This window comes from Zophobas morio, unplaced genomic scaffold, assembly GCF_036711695.1.
Source record: "Zophobas morio isolate AGI-343-1 ecotype UQ-CSIRO unplaced genomic scaffold, CSIRO_AGI_Zmor_V1 ptg000019l, whole genome shotgun sequence".
Taxonomy (NCBI): Eukaryota; Metazoa; Arthropoda; class Insecta; order Coleoptera; family Tenebrionidae; genus Zophobas; species Zophobas morio.
This window is the reverse complement of record NW_026972124.1, coordinates 902822-928008: the sequence shown is the minus strand read 5'-3', so window position 1 is coordinate 928008 and position 25187 is coordinate 902822. Positions and strand designations below refer to the sequence as shown.

General features: G+C 32.3%; 1 protein-coding gene across 1 annotated transcript; it reads right to left on the bottom strand.

Annotated features, from left to right (window-relative positions):
- Window positions 1-1240: 1240 nt before the first annotated feature.
- Window positions 1241-15486, bottom strand: LOC135131167 (SKI family transcriptional corepressor 1 homolog-B). Its single transcript, XM_064058750.1, has 5 exons — window positions 15400-15486; window positions 15202-15343; window positions 12300-13147; window positions 2054-2240; window positions 1241-1649 (listed from the first exon to the last, which is right to left on the bottom strand). Exons 1-5 carry the CDS (start codon window positions 15484-15486, stop codon window positions 1519-1521), a joined length of 1395 nt encoding a protein of 464 aa, XP_063914820.1. The 3' UTR covers window positions 1241-1518.
- Window positions 15487-25187: the final 9701 nt, after the last annotated feature.

Sequence of the window (25187 nt, the reverse complement as noted above, 5' to 3'; positions counted from 1 at the left end):
AAAGAACATGGACCCGAAATTGGAATCTAAGTGCTAGACAAGGATAATACGAGAATAGTAATTTCTTTAAAGTCCGCTTTGTATTAATGTTGAAATCAACAAAAAAAATACATCCTAATGACCTAATGTCAACTATAGATGACCGCCATGATGGCAACAAAAAATATCTGAGCCAGAAGATAAGAAGGACAGAAACATATTTCTGTTTCAGCTATTCAGTAAATGCCACACATGTAAGATCCAGTCATATTAATGTATCTATGGTTGGTTCACCAGTTCCAATTCTGTTAATTTTTACTGAAATATTTAAATGTATTAAATGAATATTATTATAAAGACGTTCCAGGTTAATAAATAATTACGTTGGAAATATTATCGAATAAAAATGTACAGGTAAAATAAAGGTAGTATTATAAATTAAATAATAAATGTCACATACATTATCTCTAAACCACGAAATTAAATATTAACGGCAGTTCACATGAATGGTATTGAAAAAAAAACCGGAATGGTATTTTTCTTGCTAGATTTTACGAACATTTGTGGTAACCTGAAGTTAAATTATGCTTGGATTAATTATTACGTAAACACAATTATTCTGAATACTATGGATCTTTCATTATTTTAAAATGATGAAAATAACGTTTGCGAACTAAATAGGTATATAAATAATCTTACGTTTATCATAATTCATATATCCGGCAAAAAACGGCCACTCTGAAATGTTTCACAAAATCGCTTTAAAAATTATTAATTTAAATAGCGATTAACTGAAAAAGAGAAATAAATACAATCACTAGTTAAAATATAGGAGTAATATTTAAAGTGGTTTTGCGAAACATTTCAGGGTGGCTGTTTTTTTTTGCCGGTCAGTGAAGATTATTTTAAACAATTAAAAGACAATGTTCGTTCAAATATCTGTTTATTGTGTTAAATACAGTCGGGCATGCATAATTATAAGTTTCAAATACCTGTTTGACAAAATATGGAAATCTGGTGCTAATTTTCCAAAATGATCTAATATCCTTAAATATGGGTAGGTAACTCTCTATTGACAAAATATTCTAGCTTTACAAGTAAATACTTTACAATTATTATTACTTCAATTTTAATATTAACTTACTATACAATATGACAATTACAACAAAAAAAAAAACTTGTAACAGAATAATAAAACATCAAAACTCCATAAATAATCCATAAAGAATTTTATAAATATGTATCTACATTTGGATCAGACCTAAGTTTACAAAAAAAAAATTGTAAACCTAGAAATCACATTTCATGGTAAACTAACATGTTCAGCTGTTAAGTGAATACATGGTATACAGTAGTCTAACTGAACTGGCTATATACTTACAAGTTTTACTAAAAACTTATCGCTCCATCTCTTTCTTCTTCGTAGTTGATTTAATAATAGAGATTATTTTTGTAAATTAAACAAAAGACGGTAAGCTAAATGAAAACCAGTGGTAACACTTGAATATTGCACTTTTATTAACTATTCGCCCCTATAAATTAAGTAATTTTATTATTATTTTCAGGACTGGGATAAATCGTATTGTGATTAATGCAAGTTGAACAATCCACATTTGGTTTCATTCCTATTGTGACTCCAACGGAATTCCGAATAATGGGATTCGTGTCATCTGAAAAAAAAACAAGTTAAAACTCGCCACAAAAGACCGGAATAGTAGAAACGCCGCGCTTAATGGAGTAAATTAACGAAATGAAATGAATCGAGTCAGTTCTTAGAGGAAGACAAGTTGTAAAGCTCCACTAGCATAAGGATATTTAAATATCTGTTGCCATGGATTTATATACCAATTGATTTAAAGCTTTATTCATGTAAAGTGTGTGCTTACACGATTTGATTACACTTTAGTAATTAACGGAAATCCGTTTAATGAATACGCTGTGAAGTTAACTTACACCTCTCCATTCAACAACGCATTAAATACTGCAATATTCGGTTGAAAAGCCTGGGGTTCAGTTCAGTATACACTAAATCTATTCAAGTAGTTGGAAACATGCATTTTTGTATTCATCCTACCTGAGTCTATGACGAAATGTCGGTGCAAATCTTGTCGATAGAGAAAATTCGTTCTATCGCTGCCATCAAAAGAAAGCCTTGACAAATTCCAAATTCGTTGAGAAATCGTAGACATATCGTCTCGTGCTGGCGGTGGTACAATTTCGTTATTCATTTCCGAGTTTGTGAAGGTTTCGCTCGGTGTGTTCTACAAAAATCGTAAATTTTAATTCGGGAAACCCCCATGGGTATGCTTTAAAATCGCTTAATCAATGTGAATCGGCAGGTGAATTTTAAAAACCACAAACTTCCGAAGATTTAAAATGCAAGCTGTTAACCCAATTAAAAGTTCGACGTAAAAGTAAGTACCACCCTTCCATTTGGAGCAGTTGCGAAGCAGAGTAAAAAGTGAAGTTTTGGAGGGATGACTAGACGAATTTCTATTTAGCGTTTTTTGTTCTAAAAAATGATGATTTTATCTAGCTAAAAGAATTTCAACTTTTCGCTTTTTTCTTTTAATGACAATTTTGAATTTAGTTATATTTAACAATATTTTAGCTGTTTTTTTTTTCGATTTTGGAATCTGTTTTAAAATGTGAGATAAAACATACAAATCTCGTCAACGAGTTGTAAAGAAGGACTGGAAGTCCCTTGAGTACCTACGACGAAAGACTAAAACTCTGTGTAAATGTGGAGGTTTACGATTCTTAATTGTATAGATACATGCAAATGCTATGTAAAGAATTCGCAAACATAGGAGATAATACAGTTCTTACAAGTAAATTAAAAGCTATTATAATGAATACGATTTCACAATGAGCTCCAGCGTTTGTTTAACTTAACAATAGATTAAAATTACTCTGCTTCTATAGCCGCATGAATATTTAAATATTCCACTCGGATATAGACAATACTAGTATTGAATTTACAGAATGCATACAAAGTTCAAACTGACGTTGCTCCTGGCACCAAACACAAAAATACAACGATTAACCCCTACGAACTCGGTTAATACTTTATACATCTCCTGCGAAGATCCATTCATATCCACACCCTCATCTATTATAAAAGCGATCCCAAAACGCATTAAATACAAAAATTTCTAAACGACCAGGAACAGAAAATAAAAAAGGGTAAAAAGGGAATACAAAAAAACGCTTTTAGAAATTACGCTAGTTCTATCGTAACTTTTTAAATACAACAAACGATAATATCATATTTACACGCAGATGATGATTTTTTGCTTGAATTAAATGGATCAATGTAAAACATCAAGAAAGAAAACTTGTATTACTTTTGTTGGCATTCTAGTGATTAATTAAACACAAAGCTTAAATAAGAGTGAAGTAAGTGCGAACTGTTGATCAGCTGGTAAATCAACGATAGAAGTGATTTAACAGAGCCCGATTTTAAAGATAAGTTTTGCTCTTAAAATATTTAAATAAATAGATTACTATTTTCCCTAACTTAGAGTGTGTTTTTATTTTCCAAGTGGTAGGTAAGTTAGACACCGTCAAAATAACTCCATTAGGCACATTTCATATTTTGACACATTGCAAACTGGTCATTAAAAAAGCATGTAATGATGTCTGTATATAGACATTTGAGACGGGGATCAAAAAAAATGGAAAAGTTTGTTAAAACATCTAACGAAAATATGGTTTCGTTTCAAAGTGATAATAAAAACAGTCGGTGATTGAAAAACGCCATCATTAGCCAGACAGCTATAAAAATCAAAAACTTGTACAAATGTTACCTATTATTACGATTCCGAGCGTATTAACATGAAATTCTGTTATGAATATTTTCAATTATGCATTATCTGTCACGCTAATCAATTCCAAACGAATAATAAAAAACTTTCAACAATGGGTTAGTGTGTTGCTCTCCAGATATACTTGTTTTAATCAATAGCACGAAAATGATATAAACGTGCTTACATTGCATTTCATTTACGGCTTTCGAGACATTTGAGGACGATCGAATTTGGTTTTTGGTATTATTTATTAAAAAATGCGTAAAAATAAAAAATATTTAAATTGTAATTACTGTCAATGTTTGCGTAACTAATATGTATAAGTAGGAAGTCAAAGCTACATTTTGATTTGTTTTAAGTACCTATTAGTAAAAAAGCTAAGATCTAATTTGATAATGTATCTTCAAACAGAGTAATATGAGCTTTCGGCGTGGATCAAATCTATATTAAAACAACCGCATAAGCTCGACGCTTGTAATGGATTACTAAACATAATCACTTTAATTAAAAGATTATACGTAACATATCGACGTTTAATTTAATTAGTGTCATTACTGTCCCCATCTAAAGAATTTATACAAGGTGCGTTTTCAAAATAATCTTTATAATTGCTTGGAAACATATCGTCACGTGATTAAAATCTGTCTGGCACGCTAGCGTTTATAAAAAGTTTTTGTAGATGCAATAATAACTTGAATTAGGGTTCGTACGCTTAGTGAACATGGTAACGCAGAGGATTCTCCCAAAGGTATTACAGTTACAGTCATGGGGGGATTACGAATATTGTATTATAGCTACTTCACAGAATACGGTCTGTACTGTGTGACTTGGAGTAAACCAGAGGCTTAGAAATTAACCTAAATTGATTAATTTCAAATGGATTTTGTTATGAAAAAGAAAATGTTAGGTCTTGAATAAAATCCCGAAACAATTTTAGCGAGTCGCGCTCGGTTGACGTTTCTGCTTTGCTGTAATATTTCCGTGCAGCGATTTAGTAAAGTAATTTAAAAAAATAGCCCATTCGCTTCGCAAATGTCACATTGACTTAAATATCCTATAAACTTTGTTAAATAAAAGTCAAATGAAAATACGCAGCTCCTCTTCGTTTGTCAAACACTCAAATAACTTGTTTCCATCGGATTCATTACAATAGACTAAATCTATTTTCAACGACTAATGGATATGGCCATGTTAAGTTTCAGTTAATTTCAGGCTTGAATGACGCCTACTTTAATTTTCGCGGGGTGCTGAAAAAAGGTCAACTCTTGACATTTCAGAAATGTTCCAGGAAACCATTTAACTTGTTTATAGTTAAATATGAGAAGACTTAAAATACGCTTCCTCGTGGGGGATTTGCACCATTCACAAACACCCTAATAATAAGATGTTATTATATTTTTACGAACTCACCCACAACCAACAGATCGATAATACATAAAAAGATTTTTTTGCATAAAAACATCTACCGAATTGATTCTTATATGTCGCAGTTGTAATACATTCCACAATCGTCAACAAGCAAACAAGAGCATGACGACTATTTATGTACAATTGTTTGTTCAAATAATCTAACGTGACGGTGAATATCTATAGATACACAAAAAGGTTATAAATACACATGTGGAAGAAATAAATGAAAATTGTGTAATAAGTCTTCTAATGTAATAAGTATTTTCCGAAATTCATTACCAAAAATCCACAAAGAATAAAACAGGTATTTTAAAGGTTCGACTTTAGATTTTCAATTCTGGTCGAGTCCTTTTGTTGTTCAGGACTAATTAGTATTTTACCAAAATTTTCATTTTAACTTGGTTTTACTTCCCGACCGTAGGCGAATCCGTCGGCCGACTCTATACTTTTACGTTTTCTCAACCTTTAGTGACCCCTAGAGTACGAAGAAATAGGCCTCCAGTTTCCGTTTGTCTGTCTGTCTGTCTGTCTGTCTGTCTGTCCGTCTGTCCGTCTGTCTGCCGCCCCGGATTTTTATTAGATAGATAATCTCCGAAAGTACTGGGCTGATTGTTGTGAAATTTTGTATTTATATTAGAAATGTAGATGATAAAACATTAACCAAAATTTGTCTAATCATCCCCACCGATAATGTGATGACGTCACTTGAGAATTGTACGTAGTAAATGGGTTTCAAATTGTATAAAATAACAGTCCTACACATGTAGTTTATGACTCGGTATTGAGTTATTATTTACCCGAGACGTCCAGATTTTCGGAAAAAAAATCAAAATTACATAAAGTCCGATTGTTTAGTTCCTTTTTGCACTACGAATGAAACAGAAGCTCAGCTTTCAGTTGCTATCACTTCACTGTCTGAAAAAGATATTCTTTTGGCCTTAAAAAACTGTAAAAACACATTTACATCCGGTCCTGATGGCATTCCCAGCTTTCTACTCAAGGACTGTGGAGATATCTTTGTCTTATTCTCAAAGATTGTCAAGTACCAGAACTTTGGAAAAAATCCTGCATTTCTCCCATATTTAAGTCTGGGGATAAAGAACTACGGTCCATAAGTTTATTATGTAATTTTGTGAAGACATTTGAATCAGTAATGTATAAGCAAATTTATTCATCTGTGAAATCTTTTATAACACCGTACCAACATGGTTTCGTTGAGAAGAGGTCGACTGTGACGAATCTGGCTTGTTTTTCCCAATACGTATCTCAGTTAATCGATAGTAGAAGTCAAGTGGACGCGATATATATAGACCTTTCTAAGGCCTTCGACCAGATCGATTACTTTATTCTCCTAGACAAACTGCGCCAATTTGGTTTCTCTGAGTCATTACTTAAACTATTCAAGTCGTATCTTATTGATAGAGTACGATATCGTAACTTCTATTCAGAAATGTATTCGCCGACATGTGGAGTTCCTCAGGGATCTAATTTGGGACCACTTTTGTTCTTACTGTTTATTAAAGACATTGTTGAACATATATCTTCTGAAAAGTTATTTGCAGATGACTTGAAATTGTTTTTTGGAATTAACACTATTGATGATTGTAGGATTCTTCAAACCAACATTAATACTGTAGTTGAGTGGTGCTACACTAATCGTTTATCACTAAAGAAAAAGAAATGTTTTGTAGTTTCGTATACTAAAAAACAGGAACCTATTATCTTCAATTATAATATCGATGCAGTTACTCTAAATCGTGGAGAAAAGTATAAAGACCTTGGAATCACCTTTGACGATAGGCTAATGTTTAATGACCATATGACAGAAATAGTGTCAAAAGCTTACAGGATGTATGGTTTAATTTACAGAAACTGTAATGATTTTCTCAACATCTTTACTCTTTGCAATCGGTATTACTCATTAGTTAGATCTCAACTTGAATACGGAGTACTAATATGGTTTCCAATTTACGAAATTCATATAAAAAATATAGAATCCGTCCAACGTAAGTTCCTGAAATTTTTGTCATATCGTTCATCTGGGGTATATTCTCACAGAGGGTGTGATCACTTACAACTGTTAAATCACTTCAACTTTGTTTTCTTAGAAATTAGGCGTATTATTCATACAATCAGCTTTTTACATAAGTTAGTTAATAACAAAATAGACTGTATAATTCTCTTAGATAAAATTCGTTTCATTGTACCTCGTGTTCATTCTCGACAGTTTTTAACATTTTACTCAGTAGCAACCAGAACAAATGTGTTATGTAGATCATCTATAATTCTCATGTGTTACTATTTAATCATTTATCTAAATTTTGCGACATAAATGCTGATAGTTTAGGTACTGTTATTTATAAAGTCTCCTGTAATAAGTAATTTACTTTGTTTTTGCTGCGATGATAATATTGTAGTTGAACCATGAATTAATAGTTGCGTTTTTGGCTTAAGTTTTCACTTGTGACTTATTTTTACTTAATTTTATTTTAGTTAATATTTTATACATATATATATATTTTTTCTTTTCCTTTTTCTTTGTATTTACTGCACTACTTCATAATTATTGTTAATTTTTTGTCCTTGTAACCTGTTGGGAATAAAGTATTATTATTATTATTGTTATTAAAATTATGAAACAACATTTTGGAATTTAATTTGGAATCTGCAAAACCGAATGCTTTGAAATCTTGCAGATGTTTTAAACTTATAAGCATGATAAATTTTTAATCAAAATATATTTACTTATAAATTGTATAAAATATGATGAGTCTGTATTTGTAATTTATCATTAGGTTCATATTTTTTGTATTTTCATATACAGGGTGACTCAAAAAAATTAATGGGTGAATTTATTTTATTGATTAAATTAAGAACTGCAAAACCGAATGCCTTGAAATCTTGCAGACGTTTTGAAGTAACTGCAGGCATGGTAAATTTTCAATCAAAATATATCTCTTTATCCGCTCCAAAAAATTGATGACGTCATATCATAATTCCGCCGAAAAAATACTATCTAATTTGTGCAAAATATGATGAGTCTATACTTGTGATTTGGATTTTATATTATTGATTAAATTAAGAACGGCTCACTCCATTTTTCCCCAAATTTGGTGGGTAGGTGGGTGGGGGGGAGGGAATAATACCACTATAGGGGTTCTCAAAAATATAAAATTCGCAAAATCAAATTTTATAATTTTTCGAAAATGCTGGATATGTTTCATTATACTTCAGGAGCGAGGGAAGTTCTGTCGAAACAAGTTTCGACCAATTTTTTAAAACTAGTCGCTCAAAGAGAATCCATTTCTTTGACATTTGTTCTTAAATTAAACAAAATAGTTTTGAAACAATATTTGTTAAATTAAAAAAAGTTAATTGAATGTCGAGACATTAGAAATTCTCTGAAGATTTTATAAGAAATTCCAAGAAAATCTTGACAAGGACAGTACATATTTTGGAAAAATTAAACATTTGAAAACTTTCAAAATAAACTTGATTTTGATGCATTATTGATCAAGGAAAACGTATCTAAAAAAATATATAGAACAAATATTTCAATCATATACAGGGTGTTATTGAAAGGTACGTACAACAAAATTGACAGTTCTTCGCGAAGTCTAAGAAGCTTGAAAAACTTATTTTGTGTTATCAAAATTAAAAGGGGAAAATTAACCCCTATCCAACCTTTTTAGGCGCTACTGAAGCATAAATAGGTAAAATTAATTTATTGTAGTAAATCCTAGCAACTGTAACAATAATAAAAAAAATAAGAGGCCCTTTTGTTGCTATAGAAACGAAAGATGAGCATTTTATCAGAGGCGTACAACGAATTTGGACATAAATTTGAATAATTTTTATCTCTAAAATGAGAACACTTTTACCTTAACTTTTTTTTATTTTAGCACCCATACTTCGAGACCAATTGCCGATTTTATTTTGTACGTACCTTTCAATAACACGCTGTATATTAATTAATGAAGAAGTTGATTTGTATTACTGACGATATGTGGTCACATATTTTGCAAATACTGTTTACATAAATAGCTAGAAACGTATAATAACAACTGTTCAATGTGCAGATAACTATTATTATTATTCATCTTTTCTGAACTTTCAAATGAGAAGAAAACTTTAATGTGTACACGGTTAAAAAAGCGCATCTTTAATTTTATGTCTTCATAAGGTAATTGTAACATTAAAATAACTAAAATTTGTCTTCTTCCTTAAAAGTCTGGAGGAATTTCGTCAGTTTTAGCATAGATTTATATTGAAAAACTAAAGAAAATGATCACTTTTGAAAACATATTCTTGCAAATTGGCGAAGGCAACAGAATGAACCGTTCATGTGGAGATAACCACAAAATTCATAATTGTTACGTTAACTGAACAATTTATCCTCTACGCCCATTCAGGTATCGAAACGTATGATAACAATTTGCAGGACAATATAGCGTAGATGTAGAAAAATGCCACCGGCAAACTTCAAGTGTCAAAATGAAGAATGAAAAATTGCTCTTTTATTAATTTTATAATATGAATCTGCATTCATATTATCATTAAGAGGCCGGTTACAATTAAAGTAAGAACATTTTCAAAAAGTTGCTTTACAGTTTTTAACAGTTGTTAATACAGTATTCAAATAATTTAAATGCAACTCACATTTTACAACTTATATTATTGTGTATTATTGCTATTAGTTCTTATAACTTTTTATCCAATGAGCCAATGACAATAATGGATCGAGCGATGCAAGCAGTGATTCGAGGCGTGGAACATTGCCTTAATGTTAAATGAAGATACATTATATAATTTTCTATAATTAATAACAATATCTAAATCAAATCAAATATCGCTAAACTTTTGTATTTTTTTCTATATCCCACAATAAGGTAAGGATTTAAATTATATGCATTTTAACACTTTTTGTAAGACCAGTCGAAATTTCAGTATCCAGTTCTTCATCAAATTTTTATATTAAAAAAAAGTTGAAATTGAGCAAAATATGACCAAAAATGTTGTAGTTTTTTATTTAAAAAAATGCAAATTTTGTTGGAATTAAAAACAAAATCTGCACGATTGCTCGTTGAGCCAGAACTCGTATCTACTCTCTTGGTTAGTTTAAGTACGAAAGCGTCTTGGCGTTAGATGTTGTATTTTGATAATATGAAATCTGCTGTCATTATTTTTAGGGGAAACGAGGCAAGACAAACATTTAAGTTGTTTCGGAATGAGCCTGTTATCTTGAAGTGTACGTGTCTTGCTTGTGATATAAAAAAGCAATCATGTACAAAATCAGCGTTGGTATCGACTGTTTGTATGTTTCCGGTGGGACACATTTGTTCGCTTGTTGCGAACTCCCTCAAGAACAAGAACTCATTTAACTTGGAATGTGTATTTATTTTATTAGTGTCGCAACTAATGGTGTATTACATTACTTTTTCAATTTTACAAATCTCTTCCACTTTAAATTTTAAACTAGCAACTTTTTCACAATGTCACTTTAAATAAATTCCCGAGATATAATTATTCATTCATTTTAAAGAAAGTACACGGATTTAATTTGAATTGAAGAATGCAATCTTAAGTAGATGGTAACCTAAGTTTTTAATGAGGACAACGGAATCACAAAAAGAGGGGAACAACCCTGTAGTGCTAAATACGTCCAATGAATATTAAATGAGCGCACAAAAAGTTAATTCGTTTTATTTGTTTTACTCGTAATTATGCAAAAGTGGAGTTTTAGACAACGCTCGTTCCAGTCGAGACACTTAATTGTTAAATAGATTACTTTGTTTATTGTCGATGGCGAAACACGCACGACAAGATTTTGCACATAACATTTTTTTACGGTTATCGAAATCCTACTGACCGCGCCGTTTAGTGGATGAACAGAAAAACGAACGAAAATAACTTCTAATAAAAAATTTGCATCAATGTTTTCGTTTGAATTCAGCACGTGAAACAAATGCTTGAAGAGATTATTAACAACATTAAATATGTGTAAATATAATATTTGCTTAGAGCTGGCGGTTGAAATGGATTCGTGATACGGATAAATCGTAACAATAAAACGCTTATGTGACTGTCATATATAATTCAAATTGATCGACCGCTGATATAATCTAAATATTTCGTTACACGCCTATCGTTCAACGTATTCAATAGCCACATTCACTTTAATTATTGCTATACATGTATAACTTCCTCATAATTAGATCGTGCCTGGATAATAAATACGATCTTCTCTTTTAATCAAAGCAGAAATGTCGATATTGTCGTCAAAATTTTTGTACGTCTAATCGTGAGCCTTTTCGTCTTTTCATATCCCGATTTTCTAAGGAGAGAATTGAACTCCGTCGACTTCGAAGTGTACATAATCCTTTAATTGTATTTACGCTTCGTCGAGTGATTATTTAAATATTAATTTAGGGGATACTTACAGATATTCGAATAAATAATTCAAATTTAATTTCGGAAAACACAAGCGTCATGAGGTGTTTACATTTAATCATTTTGAAAGGTTGCGCTGTGTGCGTTAAACATAAACACTTTAGTATTATGTTACATTTGATTAAAAAGACCAACACATTAATCGAGGGAAAGGGTGTACACATCAACACACCCTGTACAGTCTATTTATACGTGATCGAGACATAAAATATTTACCAAACTCTACGCTCTCTTAAGCTTTCATCTACAATTATAGTTATATCGATTTAAGACACATTAAACAATTTAAAAATAACCTCAAAAGATGGACCGATTTTGAATTTTTAGATCAAAATTTTTACTATTTAAGACCACAACATGTAAATAATGCGACCTGGAAAATACGAAAATAGCACAACAAAAATGCCAAAAAATTAGGAACACTGATATATTTTCTTTTTAAGTACATCCAAATACTCAATATTCAAGAACAATTCCCTTGGGCAAGTAAATGCATTTAATAATCCACAAGCGGAAGCCTTTTTATGCCCGATATCGCAATGTAAAAACACAAAGACAAACTGTTTCAATATTTATAACGAAAAATTTTACATTAGAGCAATTTATTCAGTTGTTAAATAACCGATTCTTACGAAGAAAAAATTTTCCTACCTTCTCTTCCTTCAAGTTCCAGGCATTGGTGTCACTCTTCTCGTCCGTCGTTTCAATATCGACTTCATCGTCGCTCTCCTCCTCCTTTTGTGGCACGGTTCTCTCGCCCACCGGTTGAACCGGCTTGAAAGCCGACTGGTAATTCTTATCAATCGGAAAAAAGGGACTCTCGTGCGGAAACAGAATGGAATTCCTCTTCAGCCATGGAAACGTCGAGTACGACGAAAACGCCAACGGCTTGTGGTAAATAAAATCCATCGCCACCCTCGAAATCGGCAACGCAATATCCTGGCAATTCGGTATCCTGGGCGAAGGAACGATCGGCTGCGGTTGCGCTTCCACCTTCGTCTGCTTCGGTGGACGCACCACATTCGAGGCCAAAAGGCGCTTCCTCGTACCCCCATTGAACATAGCTTTAACGTCCTCCCACGCGTGGATCACCTCCTCCGGGGGGCTGCCGCTCAGCTTCATGTGCCGCCTCCAAGAGTTGAAGTTGGCGGCATCCGGCTGGACGTACTTATCGTTGGAGCTTAGCCTGTGCGAGTGGAAGATGAATTTGTTCGGAGAAAAGAACAATCCGCACACTGAACACTTGATGCACTTGGCTCGGGAGGAGTTGTAACGCGAAGGCAGGAAGGAGCCGCGGCAACCCCAAGCGCACTCGTGGTGCACAGCGAAGGCGAAGTCGTCGGGGAGGCGCGGGGGAGCGTTGTCTCCGAGGAAGCTCTTGCAAAGACGTTCGGCTTCCCGACGGGTGATCATACCGCAACGACGGGAAGAAACGGGCATGGCACCGGCCCGACGGAGGATCTCCAGCTGAACGGGGGTACACTGCACGCAGGTTATGCCTGGAAGAAGGAAATCAACGACAAAAGTTTTATAACCAGATTCGAGACAAAATTCCACCACCGAATCATACTGACCGCTTCGTTATCGTCGAGTTTTTGGTCTACAGTGCTGAAATTTACCCCATTGTGGTTGCAAAAAATCAGTAAGAGCTTTAATCAAAACAAAAAAGTTACAAAATATAGCACAAAGTAATGTCATTTTTATACAAGAAATCAAACGACCACTCAATCTCTGTTAGAAGTATACGGATTTTTTTGCGACGTATATATTCAAAGCACCCCCCTCCCCCAGATGTTGACGTTGAAGTTTGATGATTCACGCGTGTTAGATAGAAATCGGAGATTACACGACGATGCCGATGCCAACCTAAAAGTGAACGAAAATTATAGAGGTCTATTTTGAAGATGAATTTGCACAAGAAACATTATTTTCAAATTGAAATCTATGTCTGCGTTGATGTGGAGATACTATGCGGATTCGTTACAATATAAAACAAAAATCAAAACGTCTCTCGGTAAATTGTTTTTACTAGATTGGAAATTTTTGAAGAACCATTGACACTAATTAAAACGTGTTATGATCCCTACAACACCGAAAAATGAAACACACTGCCGACGCTATGATACCATTTTCTTGAGCCACATTAAAGGATCTGTCAATTACTTTTTAAATATAGACTAGGAAGTATAACGCGTCTAATTTATTAAAAATGGAGGAGAGTTTAGATGAACCATTAAGTTAAAAAATATCTTAGAAACAATAGAAACATTTGATTCGCGTAACGCTTGACACTGAAATTTAAATACACATTTTCACATAACTGAGATTGTAGATTTTGGAAAACACAATTATTAAGCCAAGTTTAATAAGTGCAAACAGCAAGAATGACCGGTAAGTATATGAAATAAAAATGAATTTTCCGAAAAAGTTTCAAAAATAATTTTTTTACTTCTACCTAAAGGAAACCGATGACGATGGATGTCAACAGTGTACACACGTTATTACAATTGTTTATCGTAGCTAAACATATATACATATTTTAACATAATTTTCTAGTGGTTTTCAAGAATCTGAAGTCTGCACTCTGGAGCTAAATTAAAAATACAACGAAAAAATATTAAAAATAGTTTTCTAAGATAACGTGCATTTAATAATATGTTATGATATCAAATTTTCCAAATTTAAAATTAAAGAGATTCGTTTTATGAATTGAAAAAATAGTATGTAAAAAAGATTAATTTACTAGGGGATGGGAAATAATTTTAATGTTGACTGTCAGGCGCAAAATTAAAGGAAACGTAATGCTGGTAAAGTAGGATTCTATAAAAAATTGTTCGCATATATTCAAATTACAGTAATAAAATATGCATAAATAGGAAAATAGGTATGTTATATGATTTAAGACAGACATTTTTTTTCTCGAACACTACTTTCAAACATAGTTTTCTTTAGAGGAAATAAACAAATAATTAAATAAATAAATAAATAATTTTTAGCTTCTACTTCGGAAATTACAGCTAAAAAATGACAAATTTACTATAAAAAACATTAATACAAAACATACAAAGTTTGTCCATAGTTTACAAAATAATTAACCAGTTTCATATTTTTTGGTCAGCGCAATAACAGGGATAAATGTTTACATAAAAAAAAGAAATTTATATTTTTTCATGTTTCTAATTAACAACATAATAAGCTAAATAACGATTGTCATGAAAATTCTTGACAAATACTTCATCAAACTTCGATTTATTAGTCAAGTGTTTTAAAGTAAATATAGATATTCAAACTATATATTTTACAAAATTGCCATTTATTTTCACAATGCTACTTTTAAAACTGTGATTTAGATTTTTGGATTTTTAATTGAAATTACATCTTACGTTAATTAATTAGTAAAAAAAATGTATATAATTATGAAAAATTAAAAAAATATTTAAACAATGGTGCAGGTTTATTTTCGAAAATTTTGAATTGGGAAGTTTAGAATATAAATAAATATATTTTTTCTTCTGCCTTCAAATAAAACGTGAAGAAAATCAGTAAAACTTGCCTAGCGCAACGCGACGATTGTGAATTTCGTTGTAGCTGAATTGCTTTAGCAGAGTGTTGGATATCTGCGCCAAACAAAGCCTCTCTTGGTTTTCTATGACCAAAGAAACAATGGGAATACCATAGAGAACAATGGTTCCCACCTGAAACTTGTAACGTCAGATGTAAACTCAATAATGGTTTGAAAAAATCCACTTACTTGATTTGGCTTAGGGTTCATGTCTTTCTTCGGTGAAGACAGTCCTGGTGAAGGTGAGTGAGGCAACCTCGGCTTCAAAGGGTCCATTTCTAGTCGCACCACATCAAAAATCTCATGAACTCGCGGTCATTTTCACTCAATCAGTCTGAATACTTACTTATAAAGTTATCATGAGAATGACAGAAATCGCGTAATTACCCGAACAGAAATTTTGTTGTGTCCCGTGCGAGTTTTAGGAAGGAAATGACTAAATTTGCTACACTGTAAATCACCCTTTTCAAGCTCCGCCTTAAACAGTGGCTTTGGGGTTGCGTTTACACTTCAGCCTCCACTTTTATCCAATGGTAGACTCACGTTTAAATTGACAGACGAGAACAACCACCAACCCTTAATAATTGACCAATGACAAAGCCAACTAAAATAAAATATTCTCTTAAATATGAAACATAACTACTATTTTAGCATTAATTTTAATTGACTGCTTATTTTAACGAAATTGCGGGGACGTCAGACTTATTTTAAAAGTTCTCTGTCTACAATTTCATCAAAAATGTATATTATACCAACGACAAATTGTTTAATTATAACGATAGCTAATTTACAGTGCAAAGGTACTAAAATATATTTTATTGATTTAATCACAAATGGTATTTGTCTCAATCGCTCTCATATTTTTTTAACGCTACGTAATATTAAAATCTATACTTAATAGAATATTGTCCAAATGTGCTTATAAAAAACGTTTATACAAAAATTTTAAGGTTTCAATGAAGTACGGGCACGCCCATGAGGCGCTTATTTATTGTACTCATTGATAAAATAAATATTTTCGTTTCAAGCAACGATCTGTAATTTAACTTTTTTTATAAACAAATTTAAAATTCATTTATCTAATACACATGGCGTTTTTTTTTATTGTCCTGGAATGTTTAAATTTTATTTTTAAAAAATTGTAGTTGTAGAGTAAAAAAGATTAGGATTAGTCGTCACAAATTTATGTTTTTTAACTTGACACTTTTAAGTCATCTTTATGTTTCCTTTTTGGAAGTGACTGAGCAGATTTTGTATTTTTGCTTCCCGAGCTTAAACTAAAGAAGTATTGTAATCGTTTGTCTGGCATCTGTCTGTCTGTCTGTCTGTGTTGTTTTTTATTTGACAAAAAACTCCGAAACTATTAGACCGATTGTTGTAAAATTTTATATGCACGTTATAATTATCGCATAAATGGCAAAACGCTAACCAAAATTTGTCTAATCTGGTTTAAATTTTATAAAACAAGGTATTTCTGCAGTTGTGACTTATAAATTGGTCTTTAGATTTAGACTTTTTTTGGAACGAAAAATCAAAATTATGTGACAACGTTTTGCAATTTATCTTGAAACTCATTTAACAGTGCATTCATATTTTTTAGAATTACTTATACATGTTGATAACTCAAACAAATTAATGAATGAGACAATCTATATACAGCACTGTTATTATTAATATTACACTGCACCTATTCGAATTATATATGTATTGCAAAAATGTTGATGACGTCATCACAAAATATTGTTATCTGTAAAAAAGTACCATATATGTATATATTTATTTGAATTTATAGGGGTTATCATAAAAATATAATTCCCGAAATTTTATTTTATAATTTTTCGAAATACCGCAATATACCTGAAGTACTTCAGGGGTAAGGGAAATTCTGTCTCATTAACTTTAGACCGATTTTTTCTTGATGTAAACAGAGAATTGTAACAACTAATAATTCTTTTTTCATCTATTTGTCAGACTAAAATAAAATTTATTTAAATTATTTCTTGATGCTCTAACACGAAGATTGTCTTGTCAAAACAAGTTCTGTGACTGATAGGATTTTTTATGTACACTATGTGGTTACAGACATATATTACAGATTATAATAAATAGTTTTAATATGAGAGATTTGTAGTCTAAATTGAAGATGATACAGATAACAACGTTGTCGTTTCAACGGAAATATTTTCAGATTATTGTAGAAGGTATATCCCTTAATAAGTATAATATTGTTTGATGAAACAAAGAATGATTAGCTGTTAACAGCACTTTCTTAAAAATTTCACATCGAAATTTGTAAGTTGGTTGATACACCTGCAACATGTACGTCCCTGATCTGACGTCACACTGAGAAATTTTACTGGAAATTTGCTGTTGACCTTTCGGGTTCTAAAGATTTAGTCGAAAATACCACATTCGTGACACTTTTCATTATTTTTCTGTAATTAGCATTAGATACATTTATAAGAATCTATTTTATTTTGTGCATATCTAATAATGATGATAAAATATACGCATGAAAGTTCGTTTATGTAAACAAAGCATTTGTTTAATATTAATTTATAGGGATGTACCGACTAGTGGCCGACCGGTCGGATAAGCCGACTATTCGGCCGTTTTTCATCGTCGGCTGCAGTCGGCGACTGGTCGGCTAAACAGCCGATCGGTCGGATTTTTTTATTAAAATTAAAATAGTATGTAAAACAATTAAACCCGGTTTACAGAACCTCAATTAAATATTTAATTGCGATTTAATTTTTAACCCCGCGTTAAACTACCATGTGACCGACTCTACGCCAATCAGACATCGCTAATGGCCTTATTAAATGCGCGATTAACTTAATCTCAGTTAAAATATTGTATAAACTGGCCCTAAATTGTGTTATTCTTTATTTTTGTACTGAGTTACTAAAAAAAATTAATTGTTAAAATTATCCAAACAAATTTAACATATTTTTTGGAAAACAAAGGAACTTTATTTATTCCTTTTATTAAAATAAACAAATTTTTAAGGTAGTCAGAAAAATATAAAAAAAACACACTGTCTGTCGCATTTATAAACCGGTTTTAGCAAAGCCGAACAGTCGGCCGACTAGTCGGTTTTTACTGGTCGAACAATCGGCTAGTCGGTTAGTCGACCAGACCTACAGTCGGTACATCTCTATTAATTTATCATTATTAAATATACCATGATAACCCAGCTTTTAATAAAAATCGCCTTTCTAATTTCAAATTTGACATTTGTTTTTCAAGTAGCGAACTATTAAGCATGAAAAAAATATATTCCAAAACTTGCTGTTACCAGTGTCAGTATAACATTTGTTTATAACTGACAACACATTTAAAATTCTAAAAAATTAAAACTATGTCAAATATCTTACACAATCTAAAGTAAACTTTCTCAAGTCCGAAAGTAATTGACCTAAAAATTTAATTAAAAATTAAAATAATACAAAATTCATACAAAATCAGATATCTTTGAAAGCAGTGACAAATTTAATTTTGAGTATACAGTCTAATGCTAGTTAATTTTCCTCAATGGTTATTAATACACTGAACTTGGTTTCTTTAAGCACTATATAAAATCAGCTTTAAGAAATCGCAGCGTTTAAATGTATCTTGATTTAGTGTTATAGTTTATATGGATACAAAAACGGTGATATTAAAATTTCTGAATATACTGTAGGTTATTTTGTAGTTCGATTTCTAAATTAATGGGTAAATTTTATGAGGACGTCATGAACTATTTAGTAAGAACCACTACACCAGTTTCAATATGTTTGTACAGTGGTATAATAGTGACAATTGCATTATGTCACTAGAATTTCAGGAAAATGAAGTACATCGTTTTTGATTTGATTAATAAAACAAACTATTTCATTCATTAATGTTCTTGCATAAGCAGTTCTAAAAAAATTAGTGTATCCAGGAATGTATGTATGTACCACAATCATGCTATTGTAAACATTTTAAATACGATTCCAAGATTTTAAGATGACATAAAGTTTTTGGAGGAGATGAACAGGTAAATTCTGATTATGGATTTACTATGTTTATGACAACCTTAAATCGTGTGAAAGATTTCAGACCACTCGGTTTTGTAGTTTCTAAGGTCAACTGTAAAATCTTGCAAACATTTGAATTCTTTTTCCAAAAATCTAGATGTCTATTGCACACTCAGTTACAATAAACAATATGAAAATTAACTAGATTATTATTGTTACTATTATTATTATGTTGTAATTAATATTCATATTATTATTATTAATATTATGTATTGTTGTTCATAATGTTACTTTTGGCGGATGCGCCGGTCCACGTCTGAACACATCTGGTAAAAGTTGAGTTTATTCTCAAACAAATCTCTTATAGTGTAAAAAAGGGCGAAGATAAAACGTCGTGAAAATACAAGCTCGTATCTATCTCCACTGAGGAAATAAATCCTGCTAAATGACGTATGTAATAATAACGATGACAAACGACCAATTTTTTTACAAACATGTTTTCCAAACCAAAAATTATCTATGGTTGTCTTGCATACATTTGATTTAGTTAGTTTGGCTACGAATTATAGTATATATATATAATTATATATATGTCAGCCAACAGAACTGTAAAAAATAATTTCAGATTGTTCTAAAATATGAGCCTTATTTTGTAAGATGTTTCATAATTATTAAATTAATCACAACATTATTTTAAGCATCACATTCTTTTGTGCCATACGGAACTGTAAGAAAAAAAAACGGTTTATTATTACGAACAACCCTTAATTTGTAAGAAGCGTGCTGAATTCACAATTACAGACTTTGCTGCGAAGGAAAAAATTTATGTTTTAAAGAACTTTCTGGTTTCGTTGTAAAACAGTTGTTTGTCGTAAAACGTTAAAATATATTTTAAGAGAACTTATGAGGTTAAGCGTGTCTAATCATTCCTTAGCAAAAAATTCGCTTGAAATGTACAACATCGTTCGAGTAATTTGATAACTTAATGGAATTTTTACTTATCAACCTATATACATATAGCCTGACGAATATTTAATTTTGTATTTTGTTGGGGTTTTACATGTTATAGAATACGAGAACGCAGGCTCGTTTGCAATTTCGAATATTTTTTTATAAATTCTTTATAAATTAAAACACGAGTTTAGGAAACGGTATGGTAGTGACAGACCGGGATACGTACAAACACGAGTTATTCACTGGAAAATCGCACGTATGCAACATTTGAGACGAGCTTATATAAGGTTTTATTTTGATTCAGTTGTTATCTCTCTTTGTCAACATATGGCTTTGACATGAACGCGAAACACGTATTTGAAGTATTGGGATTAAAAGTCATTTAAAAGTTCTCTTTGAATAATCGTCGGGTAGAGTAGTAATTCTTAGGGATACTTATAACGAGTGAATACAAATACAAAAGTGCAGTCTGTCGAGAAGCTTTGCCTTGTAAATAAAAATTATAAAATTTAATGAGCAGTTCGTTTCTAAATGCCTTTATTCATTTTTGTAAAAGCGTTTTTTAAAAAAGATTAAGTATTAAATATGCGCTGGGGAAAAATAAATAGCCGTACCTCAAAGATTACATTTCCAACAAAATCGATCATAACGATATATAATGAAAATTATATTCTAATTAGCTTGTTTACTTGAAGATTTTCAGATTTTCAATACTGAAACTTATTAAAGTCGCACACTTAAATTTCAATTTCATCAGTTTCATAGATCAAATTACACGTAGACTTGCGAAAAAGAAATTTAAATAAAGATGGAATTTTAAGTAAGACATAATTCGAGCCAAGAACGCATCAGAACGAAGATTCGATGATGAGTAATATTTGTGAATAACGATGTAAGAATAAAGCGAAGCAGTTGTCGGTTCCAAAATGCAATCATTCTACTCCAGTTAAGGTTTAGGTTTGCTTTAGTTAGATTGTTCCTCGCTGTGGTTCACTGTCGAGTGCTCGCGGCCCGTAACGAGCTAAACTGATTACACAACAATCTGTGCTAAGCCAAATAGAGTTTATAATTGAAAAAACCACCCGCCACCGCCCGCCCCCACGGCCCATGTTTGCCGCCCCTCTTGCCCGCCGCCATTCCAGACGACCAATATTTTGTTCCTACAGATCCTTGTTCACTTTAAGAAGTGGAAATCTTTTTTATCCCTGTCTGCGCGTTAGCACCTGCATTCGGCAACGAAAAATCGCGAGCTGCTCCACGGACCTGACTCAGATTTGACAAGCAATTTTAGTTCTTCGTTGGACAAATGACCAAATATATCAAGGCTTCAGTTGAATTATAACTCGGAACAACAAACATTTAACAGTAGAAAATTGATACCAAATAATTTAACTGAATCTCTCCCCTTCTCGCTCAAAATTTTTGACGAAAGTGAACTTATAAGACTGAAATAAGCTGATTTTCCAAAAAGTCTATTTTATGAACCGTTGTAGTTGCATCACAAATTACTACAGCAAGAGAACAGGAAATGATAAGATAAAATACACCATTTTCTCAGTTCAAGACACTGTCTATAATGAATGCTACGTGAAGGTTTTATTTTCTATTTACTATTTGTTAGAATTTGTTATCGACAACTTAGCTAGCAACTGTTGGTCGCAAAATATCTATAGTTTCGACTTATAAATTAATCAAATCGTTTAGTCTTCCAATGTTACCTGTCATTTCTGTACATCACAAACGATTAAAATTAATCATCACCACATTAAATACTAAAACATAAGTCAAATTCAAAACTATAACGTTAATTCTAAGAAAAAACAAAATAACTCTTGTTCCTATCGTAGCGCTAAAATACTTATTTGGGTTAATTTAATGATGGACGGAAATCGTTTACAACAAATTCTGATTTTGACTGAAACGTAAAGTGCCAAATTCATTACTCAAACTACATTAGAATTAACTCATGGCGACGTAAAAAGTTGTACTGGTCTCAGTACGAACATTGTGGTATTCTACAGTGATAACGGTTGTCTTTCGTGACCGTGATTAGATTGAGTAACCGACATGGTTATCGAGACCTGGAAGACCCTCTTTCCAAAAAAAAATATGGACAGTATTTTTTTAATGTTAAGGTACCGTGTAATACCTAGATTATGCTGTTTGTCTGGTCTATCGTTTTTCTTGCAAATTGTCTATTTTAATATTAAACTCACTTGACATACACCTTGTAAAACTTTTATGACTTAAGCGCCTTAAGCCAAATCACCCTTATAAGTCAAAGTGGCTATTATATACTTAACTCAGTTCACATATACATAGCAAAATTTTATAGCTCCATTATGGCAACAATGGACAGTAATAATTCTTGCGGTTCGGGACCATAAAGCTTACAATAACCTAGTTTGACTTATAAGGGTGGTTTGCCTTAAGCCGTTTAAGTCAAAAGTTTTACTAGGTGTATGTCAAGTGCGTTTAGTATAAGATAAACGGATTATCTAATATTCAAGAACGTCTTAACGGACAGCAGAGCAGACAAGAAATGATCTACTACTCACATTTTTTTTATATTTTCAAAATTTTCCGAGTATTATGCAAAGTAAAAAAATATATGAATGGTATTTGCCCTACTATGAAGTTGGTGGATTTTTACCTCTTTTATGATTTGTTCAGAAGGGAATAGAATGGTTATTTGGACATCGGTGATAAAACAAAAGCGTGGATTCACGTAATGACGGAGCAAGTCATCTCTGGGTTACTAAAGAGGTTGGAACAGCTGTGTTATGGACAAACGGTTACAATACCCAATTGAATGCCGTAACAAGGCCTGGCCACGCGCCACAAGGGATAATAACCACTTTGTCTAACTACCACGTGCTCGCATTACGCTCGATTTATTACTCTACTTACCGATTTGATAGCCCCTTATATTTCTTTAAATGTGCTAACAAAACTAAAGGAACAAAGTCTCGATCCGAATTAAGAATCAGTTTAATTTCTTTCTCGGAAGGTACTTAAACGAAGTGATAAGTACAGATCGGCTGCAGATTAGTCATTATTGTGAGCGCTTTAAAATCATAACAATACGAAGGGAAGATAAACAATCGAACTTAATATCAGACATGTGCTAAACAGGGGATTAAGCCCCTTCTGTTGTGACACCCTTGTTAAAGTTATTGTCGTGACTTTAAAATGATTACTGTGAAGGTTTGGTTTTTAATTGATTTTTCGTGCACATATGGTCGGCGATAGTTTAGCGGGTGGAAAATATAATACGCATTACTTTACATGTTAATATAGAACTGCTCGTGATTTTTTACGTTGTTAAATTAAAATAACAAAAATTGAGAAAGAAGTCGTTAAAGCCTAATTTTCCCTGAAAGTTGTTGTGCAGAACATATTTAAAAGATTGAAAATTCTTGAAAACAGTACCTTGTTGCATTAATTGTTACTGAAGTGTACATATATTTTTATACTAAACACACAAAGACATGCATCAGTTGTGCCCATTCCATCGGACAGTTGCGCGCAAACAACCTGATAGGAAAGGGACAGCTGCGCGCAGGGGTCAGAAAGATACAATTTAACTCTCACACAATGTATATGCATTTAAAAATATTTTCATCGCTCTTAAATTTTCTACCAATAGGTGCTTCTTGTAAAAAATATAACCGTTTGTTGAAAAATTACTTTTCTTAAAATCTATAAGAAACGCGTTTTACAAAAGCAGATCTGCTGATCTTTTTATCTATGTACTTCTAAACTTCCTATGAAACTCATAGAACTTATTAGCTAGGTATCTGTAGGCCATGACAACCCTTATAATCTCCTACTTGCGTGCAAGTATCTTATGAACATTTTAGGTATTAGACGATTACACTTGCTACATGAGGGAAGCAAACTGAGGCGCCAAGTGACCAACACTCAGCACACTCTGCTGAAAACGTGAAAAATGGCATTTCATGTTTTTAAAAATAACAAGTAGTCAATTGAAAAATCATTTAGAGAAGGCGTTGAAATTTCATTTGACACAAACGGCATGTCTGTTCTTATAACATCCATTATTAACATTAACATAATTTGTTATATGCATATGCTGTATGTTATAAGAACAGACATGCCGTCTGTGTCAAATGATATTCCAATGCCTCCTCTGAGCAATTTTTCAATTGAACACCCGTTATATGTCAGTGAATATCAAACATTATCATAGAACTTACGTCAGTGCCTACGTTAGTTAGATCTCAGCTATCTAACAAACAAAAAGTTTCTTGCGATGGAACAAACCTATTAATTTACCTATAACCAACTAAATAAAGCTCAGACATTTTTAAAGTTGGTAGAGAACTTAATTGTCGGCTATATTTTGTTTTACATTTGTTATATGGAAAAATATGTGAAGTGCAATTGTGATATATTTATGTAAGGAAACAACCGTTCGATAATCGGAACACCTGTGTATGCACTTATATATGAAGGGTTGTTCATTTGTGCGTGTAGAAACAGGAGCGAGCTTCGTTCGCTCCACATAACTCGCTAATGAAGTCACACCTTACGCGGAGCCGATAATGCGCGATCGCAGTTCTTAAATCGTCGAAAAAGTCGGCGGTAATTGGAAATAAAACAGTTTTCTGTCGGTGTTCATTTAACAAACACGCTCAGCTGGGCGTGCAGAGTTTGACGGTCCATTCCGGTCCATGGTCAATTCCAGAGTAGGGGAGATGGGAGAGTGCTAACTCTGTCCCAAGAGAACATGCTGCGGCTGCGGTCGCTGAGGACACATGCATTATTCATTCAACATTCAATTATATCTCAAATCTGCACCAAGTAGAGCTATATACACCGACAAATCGTCTTGAATCACTCCTGCGGAAAAACTCATGGGAAGACGGCACCTTTTTTCGCCCAGTCAAATTAGTTAAGAATCGTGTTGATACAGATTGTTTTTGGAACTTTAATAGGGTCATAAAATCAGAACGACGTTAACTTGCTGGTTATCGGTGTCCCTTGAGTGCCATTTTC